General features: G+C 37.9%; 1 protein-coding gene across 1 annotated transcript in view; it reads right to left on the bottom strand.

Annotated features, from left to right (window-relative positions):
- LOC144655039 (uncharacterized) overlaps window positions 1–18,528 on the bottom strand; it is a 127,074-nt gene that overhangs the window by 54,358 nt on the left and 54,188 nt on the right. The window contains 21 exon segments of the mRNA XM_078515258.1: window positions 68–217; window positions 331–480; window positions 1,066–1,215; window positions 1,672–1,794; window positions 4,457–4,606; window positions 4,718–4,870; window positions 5,438–5,560; window positions 10,379–10,528; window positions 10,773–10,922; window positions 11,792–11,876; window positions 11,878–11,942; window positions 12,084–12,206; window positions 12,877–13,026; window positions 13,293–13,442; window positions 13,551–13,673; window positions 14,203–14,352; window positions 14,639–14,788; window positions 15,241–15,363; window positions 15,659–15,781; window positions 16,235–16,384; window positions 17,084–17,233. Coding sequence (XP_078371384.1) covers window positions 68–217; window positions 331–480; window positions 1,066–1,215; window positions 1,672–1,794; window positions 4,457–4,606; window positions 4,718–4,870; window positions 5,438–5,560; window positions 10,379–10,528; window positions 10,773–10,922; window positions 11,792–11,876; window positions 11,878–11,942; window positions 12,084–12,206; window positions 12,877–13,026; window positions 13,293–13,442; window positions 13,551–13,673; window positions 14,203–14,352; window positions 14,639–14,788; window positions 15,241–15,363; window positions 15,659–15,781; window positions 16,235–16,384; window positions 17,084–17,233 — 2,841 coding nt within the window.

Below are 18,528 nucleotides of genomic sequence, written 5' to 3'. Positions count from 1 at the left end.
AAATCAGTAAATAATCTGTTCTATCTTTTCACCCAAAATAAGCGAATGTTTTAAACATGTTTATTACCTTCACACTTTCTCCCGGTCCCAAAGTAACCTTCCTGGCAGCCGCAGTTATACGATCCTTTGGTGTTTGTGCAGTTAGCATCACCGTGACACTGGTGAGTCAGATGTTGATGGTCAGCTGACAATCCAGTTGGGTCACATTCGTTGATATCTGTGTAAAAGGAATAGTTATGTTCAAGGGACACAATATAAATTACATTTCAGATGAACAAACATTTAGCACCACATATTTTTAAATTACACATATTATTAAAATAGTAATACCAACACACGTGACTCCATTTCCTGAGTATCCCGTATGACACGTGCAGTAGAATGATCCTTTGGTGTTGGAACAGTTTGCATCATCATGGCAATCGTGAGCAAGATGAATGTACTCAGCAGATATAAAATCGGGAAAGCACTCGTCAATGTCTGAAAATAAATTAAAAAGATGTAAAGAGAAAAACAAGCTTTGCAAAAAGCATTCACCAGATAGAAAAATTTACCGTCGTTTGTTCTATGGTTGTGTAGCCTGCGTAGCTGGCGGTATTGTTGGGTTTAGCGCGCACAAGCAAGCGGCGAAGCCGCTCCTCCCCAAGCCACTCGCGGCTGCGCTGCTCGTTGTTGCGGCTTCGCTGCTTGCTTGTGCACGCTTAAAACCCAACAATACCGCCAGCTACGCAGGCTAATGGTTGTGATGTTGCAAAGTTTAGCCTAGTTACGCGCGCAATTTTTGTTATCGACTTTCTTGGAAATTAAACTAAAATCGACGGCCAGGCATAACTATTATAAAAGTGTTTTAACTGAAGAGCATCTGTTAGCCGATTGAGGAACCAAACAGAACGCTCTTCAGTCATTGTGGACTAGTTCACTAATCTGTTGATTAATAGGCTTCTGGAGCTCAGGTTAAGGTAAGAAACAATAGACCTGACAGGATACATCGTGGAAATCTAGTCTACAGATATTCTATTACATGCAAAACCGAACGTGAGAAAATCGAAAACTAATTTTGTTTACCGACGCATGTAACTCCGTCCCCAGAATATCCCGTATGACACGTGCAGTAGAATGATCCTTTGGTGTTGGTGCAGTTGGCATCCACGTGACAGTTGTGAGCAAGATGAAGATATTCAGCAGATATCTGACCAGGATAACATTCGTCCACATCTAAAAAATTAATACCGAAGATTGATTAATACCGAAGTTTAAAATACTAAATTCGATAAAAGCTGCAAGAGTTTATCAAAAAATTGGGCCATTTAATCCCGGGCGGGGGGGGGGGGGGGGGGGAAACGCATATGAAAGTGACGGGGATGCTCGTCGTCTCGCTTAGGGGTGTAAATTTCGGACTCGCTAAGGGTGTTCCGGGAAAAAACGCCAAAAACGCCAATATGTTTAGCCATAATGGTCTCGTTTAGGGTTACACACCAAGAAATATACAAATATAAACTCCATTCTCTTCTCTATCTTTTAGGGGTCAATAAAAGCTTGAGCCACACCCAGATTGGTCGCTTTTAGGGGTTCTTTTCAAAATTCCCGACGAGCATCCCCGTCCGTTTCATATGGGAGTCCCCCCCCCCCCGGGCATTTAATAAAAGTGTTTGTTGGTTGAATTGTACTCACCATTACACGCGACTCCATCTCCAGAGTAACCATAGTGACATGTGCAGTAGAATGATCCTTTGGTGTTGGTACAGTTGGCGTCAGCGTGACAGTTGTCAGCATCGGTGGCACATTCCTCGATATCTTAAGAGCGATAAAGGATTCGAGGAACATTAATTTTAACAGGTATTACGATTTGAAATGGCATTACCAATAAAATAGACAAAGCCAAAATAATGACTTTTTATGATAAAGAACTAATTGAGAATGAAAAACTATTATAAATAAATATTAGTAGGTAATATTAGTAAGGTTAATTGAGGTTAATTTTCAGAAATGAAGTTTCTAATGCTTTTTTATTTATTCTCTTTCCACGAGTAAACGTTAACATTTCAAACTTTCCACGAGTAAACGTTAACAATGTGTCACTTCGGCTGCGTACGTTAATCTCTCAAAGTCAACCTATGGAAAAACTGAAACAAAGTCAAACAGGTATTGCTCTTAAGGGTACAGATGCGATGTAGAGGCAGGGACCGCGGAGACCATTTTAAAGTGGTAGGGCTAAAAAGCTGGCTGACAAGCAAGCATTACGGGGTCACTGTTGCGCCATTTATCGTGTAAAAACTCCGTAGCGGAGCTCACGCGCGCGCCGAAGGCGCGCGCGAGTGGGGCATCGACAAGTAAGCAAATGGTTATCTATCGAAACGAGAAATTTTGGGGGTCGCCGCCACCCCCCCCCCCCCCCCCCCCCGCGTACGCACGGATTAGGCCTTGGGACGAGGAGGTTTCCCGCCCGTGGCTAAAGAAAAGGAGGGGGAATTACAAACAGCAAATAAAGCTCGCAGGGCAAGAGAAAATATAGACAACGGGTAAGATTACTCGTCCACAGTACACAGCAAAACATCTGAGAGGTTTATTATCCAACTGCTCTATTTTTTTTATGTGAGTGTATCGAAATCTCGATGCGTCTTTACGCAAAAAATGCTGCTCTCGTTCAATTGCTACAAGGTAAAATCTTAATTTTATTGGTCTCTGGTCGCATTTTCCGTAACGGTTATATTCTATAGACTGGATGATGTGGACGTTTCAATTAGATCTAAACGAAGTTATGATATGAAAACGCCGGTACCTTTGTTGCGCGGTGTTCACTAAAAACTAAAGTGGTTTACGAGGAGGCCCAAAATAATTGCGAATAATATTCCTTGTGCAAGTACAGTTTGCTTGTTTCTGTAGTTTGCTGTTGAATCTGCGGCTGTTATCAAGAATACAATAAGCTTAACATTAGCAAATGATTGTTTTAAAACGAAGCTAACCGCTACATAGATCAAGTCCACTGAAGAAAGAAGAAAGAGACAGGACCCTGACGCAAGCTAACAACCTGTACGGAATTGCAGAGCCTGTTTTTACTTTCTGAACGCAGTTTCGATAGATTCCGTGTGAGCAAGATTTAGTTTTTACCCATTTAGGTCATTTTTAAAATAAATGGGGAGCCAGGGGCGGATCCAGGGGGGTGGATTCGGTGGCTAGCCACCCCCCTTGATCCACCAAAAAATGAAATAAACACATTAAAATAGGAAATAAGGACAATGACAATGGGTAAGGTGAAAAAAGTGTTAATATTTTAAGCTAAAGTAAATTTTACATATTTGTTAACATTCACCTTCCTTAGCCATGCGGCCGTTCAATGTAAAGGACGGCCACTCTTCCGAAGTAGGAGATTTTCGACAGCCTGTTTTACGAACTTCTGTGCTTAATGTAACAAAACGTGTGTATAATTTTAAAAAATTACATTCCTTTTAGCTTTCAAGAGTTGGTTTAGCCTTGCTGGCATGATTTTCTTCTCCATATTAATCTTTCACGGGAGATTTCTTACCGTTTTCTTCGCATCGAAGCGATTTCTCAAGCAAAGCCGCTGTTCTAAAAACATTGACTTACCAAAATGTCCCCAGGCCACTTTGCCAAGAGCTAAAAATTTACTCGCACGTGGTGAGAAAAGCAACGCATATCTGTTCTTTCGTATAAGTTCGTGGATAGTCTTCAAATTTCAATCACTGTTCATAGGAACTAAAGTTTCTGTCCCAAATATAATTCAAGTCGAGGAAAGAATGTTTGCCAAATTATCAAGGAAAAACAGCGGTTTAATAACTTTATTGAAAGATGTTTAAAGCTGCTCAGAATCGCGGAAATCACGTCTAAGAGGCCTCAACTTTTCAAAATTTTCTGAGGGGCATGCCCCCAGAACCCCCCTAGGAGAAAGGAGCCTACGGCCCCATGAAATATGGGTCTCAGGCCCGAAATAATTTGGACTCCACTTTCAAAATCCTGTCTAAAAGCCTGATACCCCCTCACCCCACCCCCATAAAAAACTGGGGCTTAAACAAGATAGTAAACAAAAATATTTGTAAACGGCCACCCCCCTTTGAAAAATCCTGGATCCGCCCCTGGGAGCTCCACCTTTAGGCTTGCCTTAAGCTATGTATTATATCACCTTTTCATCTGCAGCCCTAAAATGTCAACCCAACCAAAAAAGTGGTAGGGCTATAGCCCTACCAGCCCCTCCCCCTCCGCGGTCCCTGAGAGGAATGGATAGATATCATTAATCAGTATTTATATATAGTTAATAGACAAAGGGATTAAAAGTGCATTACAAAGACAACTTATAGAAAATTTGTGTTATGCTTATTAAACGTATAACTACTTATGTCAGATGGATCAGGAGTTAGATGTGTTAGTATATTATGGTTATATTATTCATATAAACGTACTTCCATTGCTTCAAGCACCATTTTCCATTGATAAAACTCACCCACGCACGTTACACCATCGCCAGAATAGCCATTGAGACACGTGCAATAGAACGATCCTTTGGTGTTTGTACAATTAGCATCAAGGTGACAGTTATGAGCAAGGTGAAGATATTCATCAGATATCTCGTCGGGAATACATTCGTTCACATCTAGAAGAAAAGTAGTAAAATAGAAGTTAATTTTCAATTAATAAATACTGTATCTTAAATTCCACATCAGCAACAAATTATCCTTAATGTATTATTTTATATATTTCCTACCTGTGCATGTGACGCCATCTCCAGAATATCCTGTATGACACGTGCAATAGTATGATCCTTTCGTATTGGTGCAGTTAGCATCAGCGTGACAGTTGTGAGAATACTCATCAAGGTGTTCTTGAGCTAAACTGTTCACATGACACTCATTGATATCTAGATAAGAAACAGATGTATGATAGTGGTATATTACACGTTCAAGATAAGTTAAGCATGTCAGCCATTGGTGTTGCTGAACTCGTTGTATCTAGTCTTTTGAATTCTAAATTTTCTTATGTGGTAGAAGCAAACTACTGCCACTGTATGCTTCTTGGTGATGATATACAAGGGACTGCTCCGGCTTCAGTAATAAATGGATTTTTTTTTTTAAAGTAACCGAACATATTAGGCGTCAGGTATGCAGTAATCAGCTAAGTGCTAAGTGTTAGTCTAATTTATGTAAGTACAGTAGCGTTGCTTTTTTTATGGTATTTTTTCTCTAAAATGAATACAGTAAAATTACTATAGGCTATATAGATTAACTGAGATTTGATATATCCCTCATCTGAAGATAGATACGGTCACAGCGGAAATGTTGTTTCTTCTAAAACTACCATGGGTTTTAAATACAGTTTATTAGTCGTTTGATTAAAAAGGTATGATACTCTCAATGTGATTCTCGGGGGCTGTTTCCTGTTCATAAAACTATTTTTCCAGTCAAAGAACTGTGGTGTGATGTATTACCTTGGCACGTGACTCCATCTCCAGAGTATCCCGTATGACAGGTGCAGTAGAATGATCCTTTGGTGTTGGTGCAGTTGGCATCCACGTGACAGTTATGTGTTCCAACGGAGCACTCATCAATGTCTAATAAAACGTTACCAGCAAAACATGTTTAGGTTCATTTAAGAAAAAAAATAAGCTTAATAAAGAGGTAACATAATAGTGTTTTCTATTAACCTAACAGCGCACTTTCGTGGCTGATCGACAGAAGGACGATAAACAAGGGCGCGCAAAGAATACCGGAATGCAAGTCCACGAGCACTCGAAAGTTGCGCTAGTTCAGCTAAGAGCGAAAAATCTGTCAAAACGGTTCGAAATCCTTTCTGCTCCTGTCACACAAGAAAGAGATATTTCACTTACGTAAATTAACTTGAAACGGAGCTTGTTACGGTGGATAACTCAATTTCAAACAGGTAAATTTGGTTCTATTATGCAGTGGCCTAATGTTTAGTGCGCTGGAATCCGGGTGGAGCGATCCGGGTTCGAGCCCTGCTTGGGCTGGGACCACATTTGTGTTATATTTCGTGATGGGCAAGACACTTTACTTTTATAGTGCATCTCTTAACCTTAACGCCATGTCAACATTTGCTTATTTTTAGTAAATGCCGAAAAATGCAATTATCAGATTTAAAAAAAAAAAACAGATGCTGTTTGCAATTAGTTGACAGTTGTGTTTATTTTTAAGCTTTTTGTTTGTCTTCTTAGTGATAAAAGCGATCACACGAGATTCCCGCCATTCTAGTCATATTAGTAAATCAGATAATAGCTACCGTTCGTGACGTTATTGGGAACAGTGTGTTTTATGATTTTGGTACAGCAATAGGGGAAAAGCATGTCTTAAACAGGATTGCGCCTTACAGAACTGTAGGTACAGGGTATGTCGACAATATATCAGGAAAAGCTTTTTTTGTCGTTTCAATTTTTTATTAGATCCGATTTCAAAGATGTTATAGACCGTAATAGTCGAACCACATGTGAGCCGGCCGCGTTACTTTTAGTTGACTAGCTAGCTTGGGCAAGTTGGAATTCAGTTGCGCTGATTAAACTAGTTCAAAACAACTGGTAGATCCCGTGGACATTATTTTCCGTGCGTGTCTTCAATTTGAGTATTACCCTTAACCGTGTTGGAAAACAGTTCAGAATTTCCCCAGTCACGAAGACACACGCCAAAGGTCAACTCGTTGCTGTAAGAAAGAGCTATGCCACCCAAAAAGAAAGTCACGACCCTCTCTGGAAAGAGAGATAACATTTAAAACAAATTTGAAGCACTTTGAGACCTACATTCAACGAGATTGAGTCAAAGTGCAGGGCAGTTAGGCCATTGCTAAAAGATTTGTCGAAGAGGATGTCACTTCAGAAGACGAAAGAATTGCAAAAAATTGGATATCTGAAAGTGAAATCAAGTGAAATGTGGAAACTTTGCTTGGTAGTGTGCGTGAGTTTAATGAAACGTGAGGCTAAAAACGTTCTTATCAGTCACAACCACAAAACAACAAAGGAGAATCTGTGACTTTGTCGACCTTTTTAGATATTTATGAACTATCTGTGACAGATGAATGCTTAGTGAATCAAAGTGCAATGCAGCGTTTTCCCACAGCTAAGTATGTGTATTTGTTATATATATAGCGAGAATTTTAAGCAATAAACCTTGCAAATAGAATTCTATATTTGCTACATTTCACATGTGAAAAAAGCGATACGTTTAATCAGCTTCGCGTACAGCTTTCTTCACATCTTTTAACAAAATTTTAAATCTTTTAAAAATTTTTTTATTGATTTTATTATATATATATATATATATATATATATATATATATATATATATATATATATATATATATATATATATATATATATATATATATAATATAGTTCAGTGTGTAATAAGGCGTCATTGAGGCAAACTTCTAACTGTTCCAGCTTTAATTGACACGACGTTTCGGCCTTCGGCCTTCTTCAGATGCGGAACTTAGTATTTACAAGATTAAAAAATAAAATGTTAAAAATCCTAAAAAAAATTACAAATTCACATAAATTTATACTAGAGCAGAAACAAAATAATTACATAATACCATACAAACTTAAATAATAGATTACATAACAGGTTAAACTTAGATAAAAGATTGCATAAGAAGGTAATGATGACTTACAAGAACGCGAGAATGATAGGATAACAACAATATGTAGCAAAAGCCTTAATTACTAGCCGTACAATAGTGTCTAATTACGTGTTGTACCGGACGCGATTTTTCGATCTAAATTCGCGTCTTTTGTTAAGACCGTGAGGATTGAGTGTAAATAGCTGCGAGGTCCAATAGGCCTCTCTAGTTAGTAATAACTTGTCAATAAAAGCAGCGTCCCCTTGGCTAGTAATTTGTTCGATTATAATAAAGCTTATTTCTGAAATTTCGTGCCTTGCGCAATTAAAATGAACCGCAAGCTCGCACGTCTTTTTGTTGGTAAGCATGGATGATTTATGATTACGAAAGCGAACTTTAAATTCTGTGGTTGTTGATCCTACATACTGTAATTTGCATTTATTGCAAGAGGCCAAGTAAACAACGTTTTTAGATGTGCACGACAATTTCTGATTTATCTTGTAAACTCGGCCTGTGGAAAAGCTTTTAAATTTAGAATCATGGATTAAAAAATTTTTACAAAGATCACATCGAGTAGAACATTTAAAACATCCTCCCATTTCCCTCTCTGCCTGGTTTGCCCCATTGTCGGAGCGGAATTTAGATGGTGCTAAAATATCTTTGAGGTTTTTGGTACGGCGATATGCTGGAAAAATCGATTTAGGTGGAAAAATTTCAAGTAACTCGGGCGACGATCTTAAAAGATGAGCATGCTATTGTACGGCTAGTAATTAAGGCTTTTGCTACATATTGTTGTTATCCTATCATTCTCGCGTTCTTGTAAGTCATCATTACCTTCTTATGCAATCTTTTATCTAAGTTTAACCTGTTATGTAATCTATTATTTAAGTTTGTATGGTATTATGTAATTATTTTGTTTCTGCTCTAGTATAAATTTATGTGAATTTGTAATTTTTTTAGGATTTTTAACATTTTATTTTTTAATCTTGTAAATACTAAGTTCCGCATCTGAAGAAGGCCGAAGGCCGAAACGTCGTGTCAATTAAAGCTGGAACAGTTAGAAGTTTGCCTCAATGACGCCTTATTACACACTGAACTAAAATTACATTGAAGCACCGTATCTCTTTAGATCCTTCTACTGGAAGTCATCGTTTGGTAAATCCATATTATTCTGCATATATATATATATATATATATATATATATATATATATATTTTAAACATTTGTAAAGCGCCTAGAGCAGGCCTGGATAGGCGCTATAAAAATATATTTATTATTATTATTATTATTATTATTATTATTATTAATATTATTATAAAATATAACCAATCAGTATCTAGAGTAGTACGACTCGACCAATCACAGCGCGAAAATTCAAATGGTTTCCAACGAGGTTGCGTTTTAGAAAGCGAGTGGCAAGTTTGCTCTCGACAGCAGTTTATGTTTTGAAAACATGGCTACACGTTTTCTTCCTTTACAACACTGCCTTTTTAGAACTTAATGGAAATGCAAGCAAACAGAAACACGCTAAGCAAAACCTAAAGAATACAGCAGTGATAAAAATAATTCTTCAAAGGCGAAGTGAAGACAGGCGAAGGCGAAAGGTCGAAAAGTGAAAGCGAATTGAAGACAAGACTGTCATCGGAACTTACAACACATCCGCGGACTTTCTAAGAATATGCAGGCACTCTTGGGATCGTCTTGGTAAAGTAAATTGCATTTTTTAATCTGTATTTTAGTCGTAATTATTGTTTAATTGACCGACTCCTTGTGTCGCAACAATTTGTTCCAAGTTTCGCAAGTTAATTCGCCAGTAGTTAATTCGCTTGTGGCCAAGTTTCCTCGATGCGATACGAAGTTTTGCTTTTAACGTAAATGTAATGCAGTGTGTTTATTTAAATAAAGTTCTTGTCCAGGAGAGTTTGTTGCCAGTAATTTTTCTTTTTTTATATTATTTAAATAGCGAATTCGCTTGTAAGGCTATTGCATTTGCAGCTTCGTTTTCTCGCGCCGTAACTGTTTTATGTCAAAGGTTATAAACTGGAAAAATCGGCGTAAAGTGCTCAATGGTTGAATTCTCGTTATATATATAATAAACAAATTACAGCATAGAAAGTGCTTTGTACGGATTTATATTCACGAGTTGCAAAACTGTGGAAAACTCACTCGTTCGCTACGCTCACTCGTTCGTTTTCCAAAGTTTTGCAACTCGTGAATATACATCCGTACGGCGCACTTTCTATGAAGTAATCTATATGTATTCGTTTTCTGCTGTTATCGGAGTCCTATAACTGTTCAACGGCTACATGCTGGAGTGTACTTTGAATTTTAGTCAAGCCTACTTTCGGCTGCTTGGGAAGAAATCGCTTTTAATAAGGTTTCTGAATTGACCTGAATCAAGAGTTTCGTATATCGTGTTGTGAATGTCACAACTTTTATCGAGCGACAAAAGTAGCTTTAGTTTTAATTCAAATTTTAAGGGTGAGGAGTCTAAATATTTCTTTATGTTAGATGCACGCTTTTTTAATTTTCGATATCTTTGCAAGCAATAAATAGACGTGAAAAGCGGTCTATTTTCAAATAAATTAAACTCTGAAAAGTGACACGATACACTAAGCCCAGAGGGCGTTTGATTCCTCAAGTTTCATCAAGTTATGCGGATATAAGAAAAGAAAAAAAGTATGTCATCTACGCGTGCATTGAGGCAGCCAACAGTCAGAAAACAATGCGTTCCGGTGTTCCTTATAGCTGCGGTATAATCATAAAGTACATGGAAGGAAAACTGGAATGATTATTATTTACCTTGACAGGAGATTCCTTTTCCTGAGTATCCGTTCAGGCATGTGCAGTAGTAAGATCCATTTGTGTTTGTACAGTTAGCATCATCGTGGCAAATGTGAGCCAAGTGCTGATACTCAGACGACAATCCAGATGGGTCACATTCGTTGATATCTTTTGACAAAAGGAACGTGAACTGAATTATACTACTTTCAGCGTATTATCGTATTACTTGAAAATGTTAGTTCCTGGCTTGTCAAACAGTCCCACAATACCTAGAGAGTTGGTTTCCACCTGTTGTTAGCAACGAAACTTTCGCGCGAGAAAAAGTTCGCAACAAAATTCTGACAATAATAGCACTATCGCGTCCTCACAGTTTTCATAGAAAAGCTTAGAACAGAAAATCGAAAACTACTACCTATACAGTTGACTCCATCTCCAGAGTATCCCGTATGACACGTGCAGTAGAATGAGCCTTTGGTGTTGGAACAGTTCGCGTCTTTATGACAATTGTGAGCAAGATGAATATATTCAGCAGATATTTGATCAGGAAAACATTCATCCACATCTAAAACAAAACAAGGAAAGGAATATAATTATGGTTAGGAATGAACGTTTATTCGTTTGTCTCTCGATAGAATCGCTTTGAGATGTTGATCGCGACGTTTCGATTGCAATACTGCTAGTCTTCATCAGATCGCCTGAGACAAACGAATAAACGTTCGTTCCTATCTTACACCAAGATAAACATTATTCATATCTTTAATGACATAATTATGGTTATAAATATTCTTTTATATGATATATATATATATTAAAAAAAAAAAAACAAGAAAAATCCTGTAGGAGAAATTCATTCTAAATCCATAGCTAAATGATGTGCTACTATTGCGAATATAAAGGACAACAAGAAGCCTAAGTTGAATTGGAGTTACGTTGTACTCAATTTGTAATAGAGGATTTTGACATTCCTTGTGTATTTCTTGTGATATTTCAAATTAAGGATACGAAAGTTACAGCGTAAATATTACCCTAAAACGAATGACAAATACAGAACTGTTTCCCATGGGGGTCCTTCATCGATCGTTACTCATAATCTCATGCCCGATTTGGGACTGGCACTGGTTACGCACAAGCGATGTTATATTGTTCATATCGGGTGGTTGTTCTTGTACTTCAGCCATGTTAACGTAGCCTGCTCTAAAACTTCTAACCAAGAAACAACGTCCTTGCTAACGACTGTAGATCTGTCCTTACGAAGGTCCCATCTTAAAGACGATGAAAAAGGAACGTTTCCATGGTGCACAACATTACTTTCAAGTTACAGAGACCGCTACTTTAAGGTAGGAAAACACGAAACAGGAAAAAGAATAATTGACGTAGAAGTGATTGAGTTTGAAATGTTTCCACGAATTTATATATAAAAAATAATTTTACCAACACAAGTGACTCCATCTCCAGAGTATCCCGTATGACACGTGCAGTAGAATGATCCTTTAGTGTTGGAGCAGTTGGCGTCCAGCATGACAGTTGTGAGCAAGATGAAGATATTCCGCAGATATCTGACCAGGATAACATTCATCAATGTCTAAAAATATAAAGTAAACAGTAAGATTTTAACCACATTGTAAAAGGGAGACAAGTTTATGTTTCTCTTTCTTTAATATCTGACGATAGATCATAGTTCTATTTCTAAGTATTAATTACGTATTTTAATACGCTACATTACCGTCACAGACGACTCCATCTCCAGAGTATCCCGTATGACACGTGCAGTAAAAAGACCCTTTGGTGTTAGTGCAGTTGGCGTCAGCATGACAGTTATCTATTTCTGTGGCACATTCTTCAATGTCTGAAATACAAGTTTATCAATGTTTGGTTGTTATTGTTTTAATGTGGTATTTTGTTCACTGGATTAAAAAAGATAAGATATCGAAGTGTTTTGACATTATAATCCAGCCGACTCTAGCATCCCCTTATTTTTTAACCCAGCACCAAAAACAAACCAACATACCGACTCTCGTGACTTTACCTTTAGAGTACAAATAGTGATAAATATTAATTTCAACGAATAAAGAAAACAATGATTATGGATCAGGAGTTTCCTGGATGTTGTGATACTAGAATTGTGTGTGAGTAGAGTAATTTAAGTTAGAGATTTAGGTTAGTGTTAACATTAATTGAGATAGAGTTTTTTATACCTGTGGTGTCAGAAGGACGCATTTTTTCGGTGAATCACGTACCTACAGAAGCCATTCCATTACTTGGAATTATTTGATTAGTATCATTGACTTTATTGTTGTAAGATAGTTAGTACCCTTGGCGTCGGATCATTGTTGCAAATGTATTTTTTGTTTTTGTAAGTTTCTCCTCTCTTTTGCTATAATTTCGTTTGCCTATATTCATATTTTACATGCTATTAAATATCAATGAAATACTTAATGGAGATTTGTATTTTGTTGTTTAGTGATAATTCATCATCAAAAGCCTATTTTTTAATGTCAAAAGAGCAATCATTTTACCAATACACACGACTCCATCTCCAGAGTATCCCGTATGACACGTGCAGTAGAATGACCCTTTGGTGTTGGAACAGTTTGCATCCACGTCACAGTTGTGAGCAAGATGAAGATATTCAGCAGATATCTGATCAGAATAACATTCGTCCACGTCTAAAAGGAAAAGAACGCGACAAAAATAAAATAATTCCATTCATATCAGAGTCATACGTTTATTGCTGTAATAGCTTAAGTGTAGATAATTAATATAGAAATGAAACATATCAGTTTGGAAAGTGTATGAACTAAAAAACATTACTTACTTACAGGTGTAACATTAGCAGTTAAATTAATTAGCAGTTAAATTAATGGAAGATATTGTCACTTTCTCCTTCTGTGTAAATTTGTTGTAATTGTATTTCTTTACCTGACCGTCTTACCTGCGCAAATAACACCGTCTCCTGAGTAGCCATGGTGACACGTGCAGTAAAATGATCCCTTGGTATTGGTACAGTTAGCATCGCCGTGACAATTGTGAGCATAAGTAGTGTGATGAGGCGCCAGGCTTTTGTCCTCACACTCAGAAATATCTTTGAGTAACAAACGAATTTAATCTTGTAAATGAGAAAACACTGGGAAAACATGGGAAATTGTCAAGAATATACTATAGGACAAACCTTTGACTAAAAATTACTTACCAACACAATTGACTCCATCTCCAGAGTATCCCGTATGACACGTGCAGTAGAATGATCCTTTGGTGTTGGTGCAGTTGGCGTCAGCATGACAGTTGTGTGTACCAGATGTGCATTCATCAATATCTAATGACGAAATAACAAATATAATGACCGTCACACCTGCGACATGACGCAAGAATATCTTGTGGATTGTTCCTACGCGATTCTTTTTCACTTCAATTTTGATTTAAGCTGTAAGTATACTTTTTTCTTTTCTTTCTTACCTCCGTACGTAATATTGTAAGATAGAATTGTTTAAAAACTGAAAAAAGATATAAAGCTAATTTAAAACCCACAATTAGCTTTTTCCCGACGTAAGGCATCACACAAGTCACGCGGAGGGCATGGGATCCAATCCCTTACTTCTTCAAATTGTAACACAGCTGCATCAATTATAACAATACTAACGATAAACGCTGCAGTTAATGCTCTAAGTTTCATTTTTCGCCATTTCATTTGCAGCCATACAAACAAGATGTTCTATTCATCTTTTTTCTCTTTCATTTGCAGCCACACAAACAATATTAGTTTGCAATGGAAACTACTTTTTATTAAAAAGACTCGCACGAGCAAGAGAGTCAAATATTCAGGAAACAATGTCATTGTAACTTACCATCACATTGATTTCCATTTCCCATATAACCCTCCTGGCATCCGCAGTTATACGATCCTTTAGTGTTTGTGCAGTTTGCATCACCGTGACATTTGTTGGCCAGATGTTGATGGTCGGGTGATAATCCAGATGGGTTGCATTCGTTGATGTCTAAAAGCAGAATGTGGAAAAATACAAAGTGAATACTTTCTTTACTAAATTTGCCTTCTTAGTTTAGTTTATAATTATTAAAGAGTGAGCAATTTTCAAGTCTTTGAGTTCCCCACACACTTTTATAGTTTTCCAAAATTGTGTCAAGCTTGATACTCAAAGAGTCAAAGTCTCTAGTTTTTCACCCGCTCCTTTTATTTTATTGCTTTAACTTGCTTGTTTCGAATGATGAAATTTAGTTCTAAACCAAGCACGGAAACCACACTAGTAATAAAGATGTTATTACCAACACACGTGACCCCGTCTCCAGAGTATCCCGTACGACAAGTGCAGTGGAATGATCCTTTGGTGTTGGTGCAGTTGGCATCCACGTGACAGTTTTGAGCAAGATAAAGATACTCGGCAGATATCTGATCAGGGGAACACTCGTCCACATCTGAGGTAAGAAAAATGGATAAAAAAACTGCATTTCTGTACATTTGTGTTGTTGTAAAGCCTTGACTTCTCTCTTTTTACCGTGTTCCGATGCGAATTCGTCGGCAGTACATATGAAATTGGAAAAGAAAGCGCCTTGACCGTGAAAGATCGTGTACAAAATTTTAAATGAAACTACGTTTGTCTATAGGAAGGAGAAACGTGTCTGTTGCCATAATTGGTGGTAAAGCCTGATTAGAGACAGAGGCTTAGAAGGCAGGCGCTTATATGTTGCTACAGTCTACTGCAGTTTAAATAAATTGTTGTCAGTACAGAGGAAATGTTTGAGCTTTCTGCAGCGCCCACTTAGTGCACTTTTTATAGAACTTCTTACAGTCTGTCAAACGAACTTTGACAAGACAGGTTTGCGCCTTTTTACGAAAACTACCCAAGAATGAAGTAGTTGCCGCGTACCAACACACGTGACGCCATCTCCAGAGTATCCTGTATGACACGTGCAATAGAATGATCCTTTGGTGTTCGTGCAATTAGCATCATCATGACAGTTGTCAGTTTCAGTTTGACATTCCTCAATATCTGTAGAGAAAAGTGCAATTTTTAACACGAATTTTCCCTCTTGTTCGTTATTACCAACATGTTACATCAAAGGTTGTCTTACAAGACATAATGATTATAGGGATAAAAGCGTCTGCTGGTAACTTCGTTTCGCTATTATTGCTAGTGTTGGAAGAATGCAAGTCGATCGCATGTTGACCTCCACCATTTTGTAGGGATTCCTCAGTAATTGTAAGTGTTTAAGGTGTGCATCTCTAATTTATAGTAAGGCTGACGAGAAGTAAGTGATGGTCATGTTTGTAGAAAATACATTTACCATCACACGTGACTCCTTCTCCAGAGTATCCCGTATGACACGTGCAGTAGAATGATCCTTTGGTGTTGGTGCAGTTGGCGTCAGCGTGACAATTGTCTGTTTCTGTTGTACATTCTTCTATGTCTGAAGAACGAAATGAATTTTGTTACGCCTGTGAGAGTTTCATTGCAACCAACTAAAATGTGTTGTTATATTACAAATGTGTTGTTATACTACAAATGCTATTTGGCGTGTGTCCTTTCCATTAATCATGTCAACACTTACTCCTTTAAAGAAAAACAATACAAATAAATAAACACATAATACGCATTTCATCTTCATTTTCAATTATCCATTTATTTATTTATTAAAATATTTAATTATTTATTCCTTAGAAGTAAAAAGTACATCAACTCGAGCTCACATAATGGTTTAAGCTATAGACATATTTCTGGCCCTTTTTACGATTTTTGCTGTTTCTAGTCTTGCTTTAAAAATATCTAAATTGGATCAGGAGTTCTCTTAACTCATATATATTTTAATAACTACAACACTTTTCCAAGTTGAGAAAAATCGTCTACTTCCCTATTTACGTACCCACGCACGTGACTCCATTACCAGAATACCCGTTAAGACACGTGCAGTAAAATGATCCTTTGGTGTTGGTGCAGTTGGCATCAGCATGACAGTTATGAGCAAGATGAAGATACTCATCAGATATCTGATCAGGAAAACACTCGTCCACGTCTAAAGAAAAACAATAATTATGTTAAATAGTTTATGATATACGTCTTCGATAAAAGAAATATAATGCACAGTCGTATTTGCCAATATTAATCTGTGTTCTCTCTAATCGTGAAACGACCACCCACAATTTATGCTTTAATGAAAGGAACCAAGGGACCATAGATGCGATGTAACGAACAATAATTAACGGCGGTTGGCATTCTCCCAAAAACGCATTTTTACAGTCATTTTGCTAATTAATTCATAAGCTGCACTGATTTGATAAGCCACAAAAGTTGGACTTTGTGTGAATTTGGTTGGTCTGTCGTACTTACAATGGAACATGATTGGCTACTCAATGGCACAATGATCATGATGTACAGGTGGGTAGATGGGTAGGTAGGTAGGTAGAAAGGAAGGTAGATAAGTAAGTAGGTAGGCAGGTAGGAGAGTAGGTAGGTAGGTAAGTAAGTAAAGGCTTCATTTTAAGAGGGTTATACGTGACAGTAACTTCGTGGCCCTCTAACTGACACTGTACTAAAAACCTGAGGACAAAAAAGGGGGTTCCTATGATTTCAAAGTATTAATTTGGAAGGTACGTAACAGCTTCAATTAATTCAAGAAATTCTGTTCAATCGTGAAACGTTTAAAATCGGCATTTGACTCTTTACATACGTTGTACGTTATGCGCTTTACGCTGAATGTGTGTATATTTCTTACCAACACAATTGACTCCGTTTCCGGAATATCCATTCAAACAGGTGCAGTAAAAGGAACCCTTTGTGTTGGTGCAGTTTGCATCAGAATGACAGTTATGGGCATAATGGCTGTGATGCTGCGAGAGGCTCTCCATGTTACACTCACTTATATCTACATTGAAATACGGCAGTTGAGATTTAGAGATTTTACTTCATCGTCATACAATACATGACCTTAAATGCCTTTCCAATTATATATTTAAAGCATAAAACCTCATTTTCCATGACTTCATTATCAAATATAAGTCCATAGAATGTCTTTAAATTTCCAAGACTCTGGGACCTAAAGTCATGTTGTGGAGCTTAATAGTTGTTTTTAGAATTTAGTTGTTTTAGTTCTCTGTTGGTTATTTATCATTCTGTTGCTTCCGTTCAAGTCTTTTGTAGTAAGGGCCTGATTGCCCACACCAGTGTTTTAAGTTGTTTATCTTAGTTTATTAAGGGCCCTTATCGCTAAGCTGTAGTCTTTCCCAGTGGTCATGTTTGGGTTAGTGCCTCCTGGATCACCTTCAACTCTGGCTTTCAGCATGCTTTTAAGTGTCTTATGCATATTCTCAACTTGTCCATTGCCCTCTGGATGATACGCAGTTGTCCGACCATCATGAACTTCCCTGAGCGATTCTTTAACAAGTTCGTGAGGTAAGACCATCCTGCTTTTGGCTGACGGAGTTCTTTCGGATGACCGCAGATAAAGTACTCCTTCTCGTAGCTCCAATAGTTCCCATTGCGCCCAGATTTCTCTTGTTGCTCGACTCAAGGGTCGGAGTTCCTCATCGGTTGGTTTCTTCCATTCCTGCAATAATCGATCTACAACTGGGCCAATATCAGGGTCCTCACTTTGAGCTCGCGCCACATTCTTGGATGACCACAGATCCTTTTCATTGTCCTCGTGATCACAAGGCAGCCTGCTGGTGACTGTTGCTACCTCTGACTTTGTCGGTGGAAGACATGAGGGACATTCTCCATGATTTCGCCTAGGCCGTCGAGACAAGCTGTCTGCATTACTGTGTTGCTTTCCTGGCCGGTGTTGTACCTCATAGTCGTACTCTTGGAGCCAGCGAGCCACCTGCCCTTGAGGCTCTTTAAAGGACGTCAACCATTTCAATGAGGAATGGTCAGTTCGTATACGGAACCTTCGCCCTAACAAATAGTATCGGAAGTAGTCAACATAGGTCACTAAAGCAAGCATTTCCAACCGAGTGGCACAATAATTCTTCTCATGTTCATTCAAGGAGCGACTACCATAAGCAATCACCCGCTCAGTCCCATCCTCCTGCTGCTGAGATAGAACTGCTCCAATTCCATGGTATTGGCTTGCATCAGTGTCAAGTATGAAAGATCCTGCCTCAGGACTGAAATCGGGATATGCTAGCACTGGCGCGCTTACCAGGCGGTCTTTCAGTTCCT

Source organism: Oculina patagonica, chromosome 5 (assembly GCF_052425735.1).
Source record: "Oculina patagonica isolate OP01 chromosome 5, crgOcupat, whole genome shotgun sequence".
NCBI lineage: Eukaryota > Metazoa > Cnidaria > Anthozoa > Scleractinia > Oculinidae > Oculina > Oculina patagonica.
This window is presented reverse-complemented; position numbering and strand designations above follow the sequence as displayed.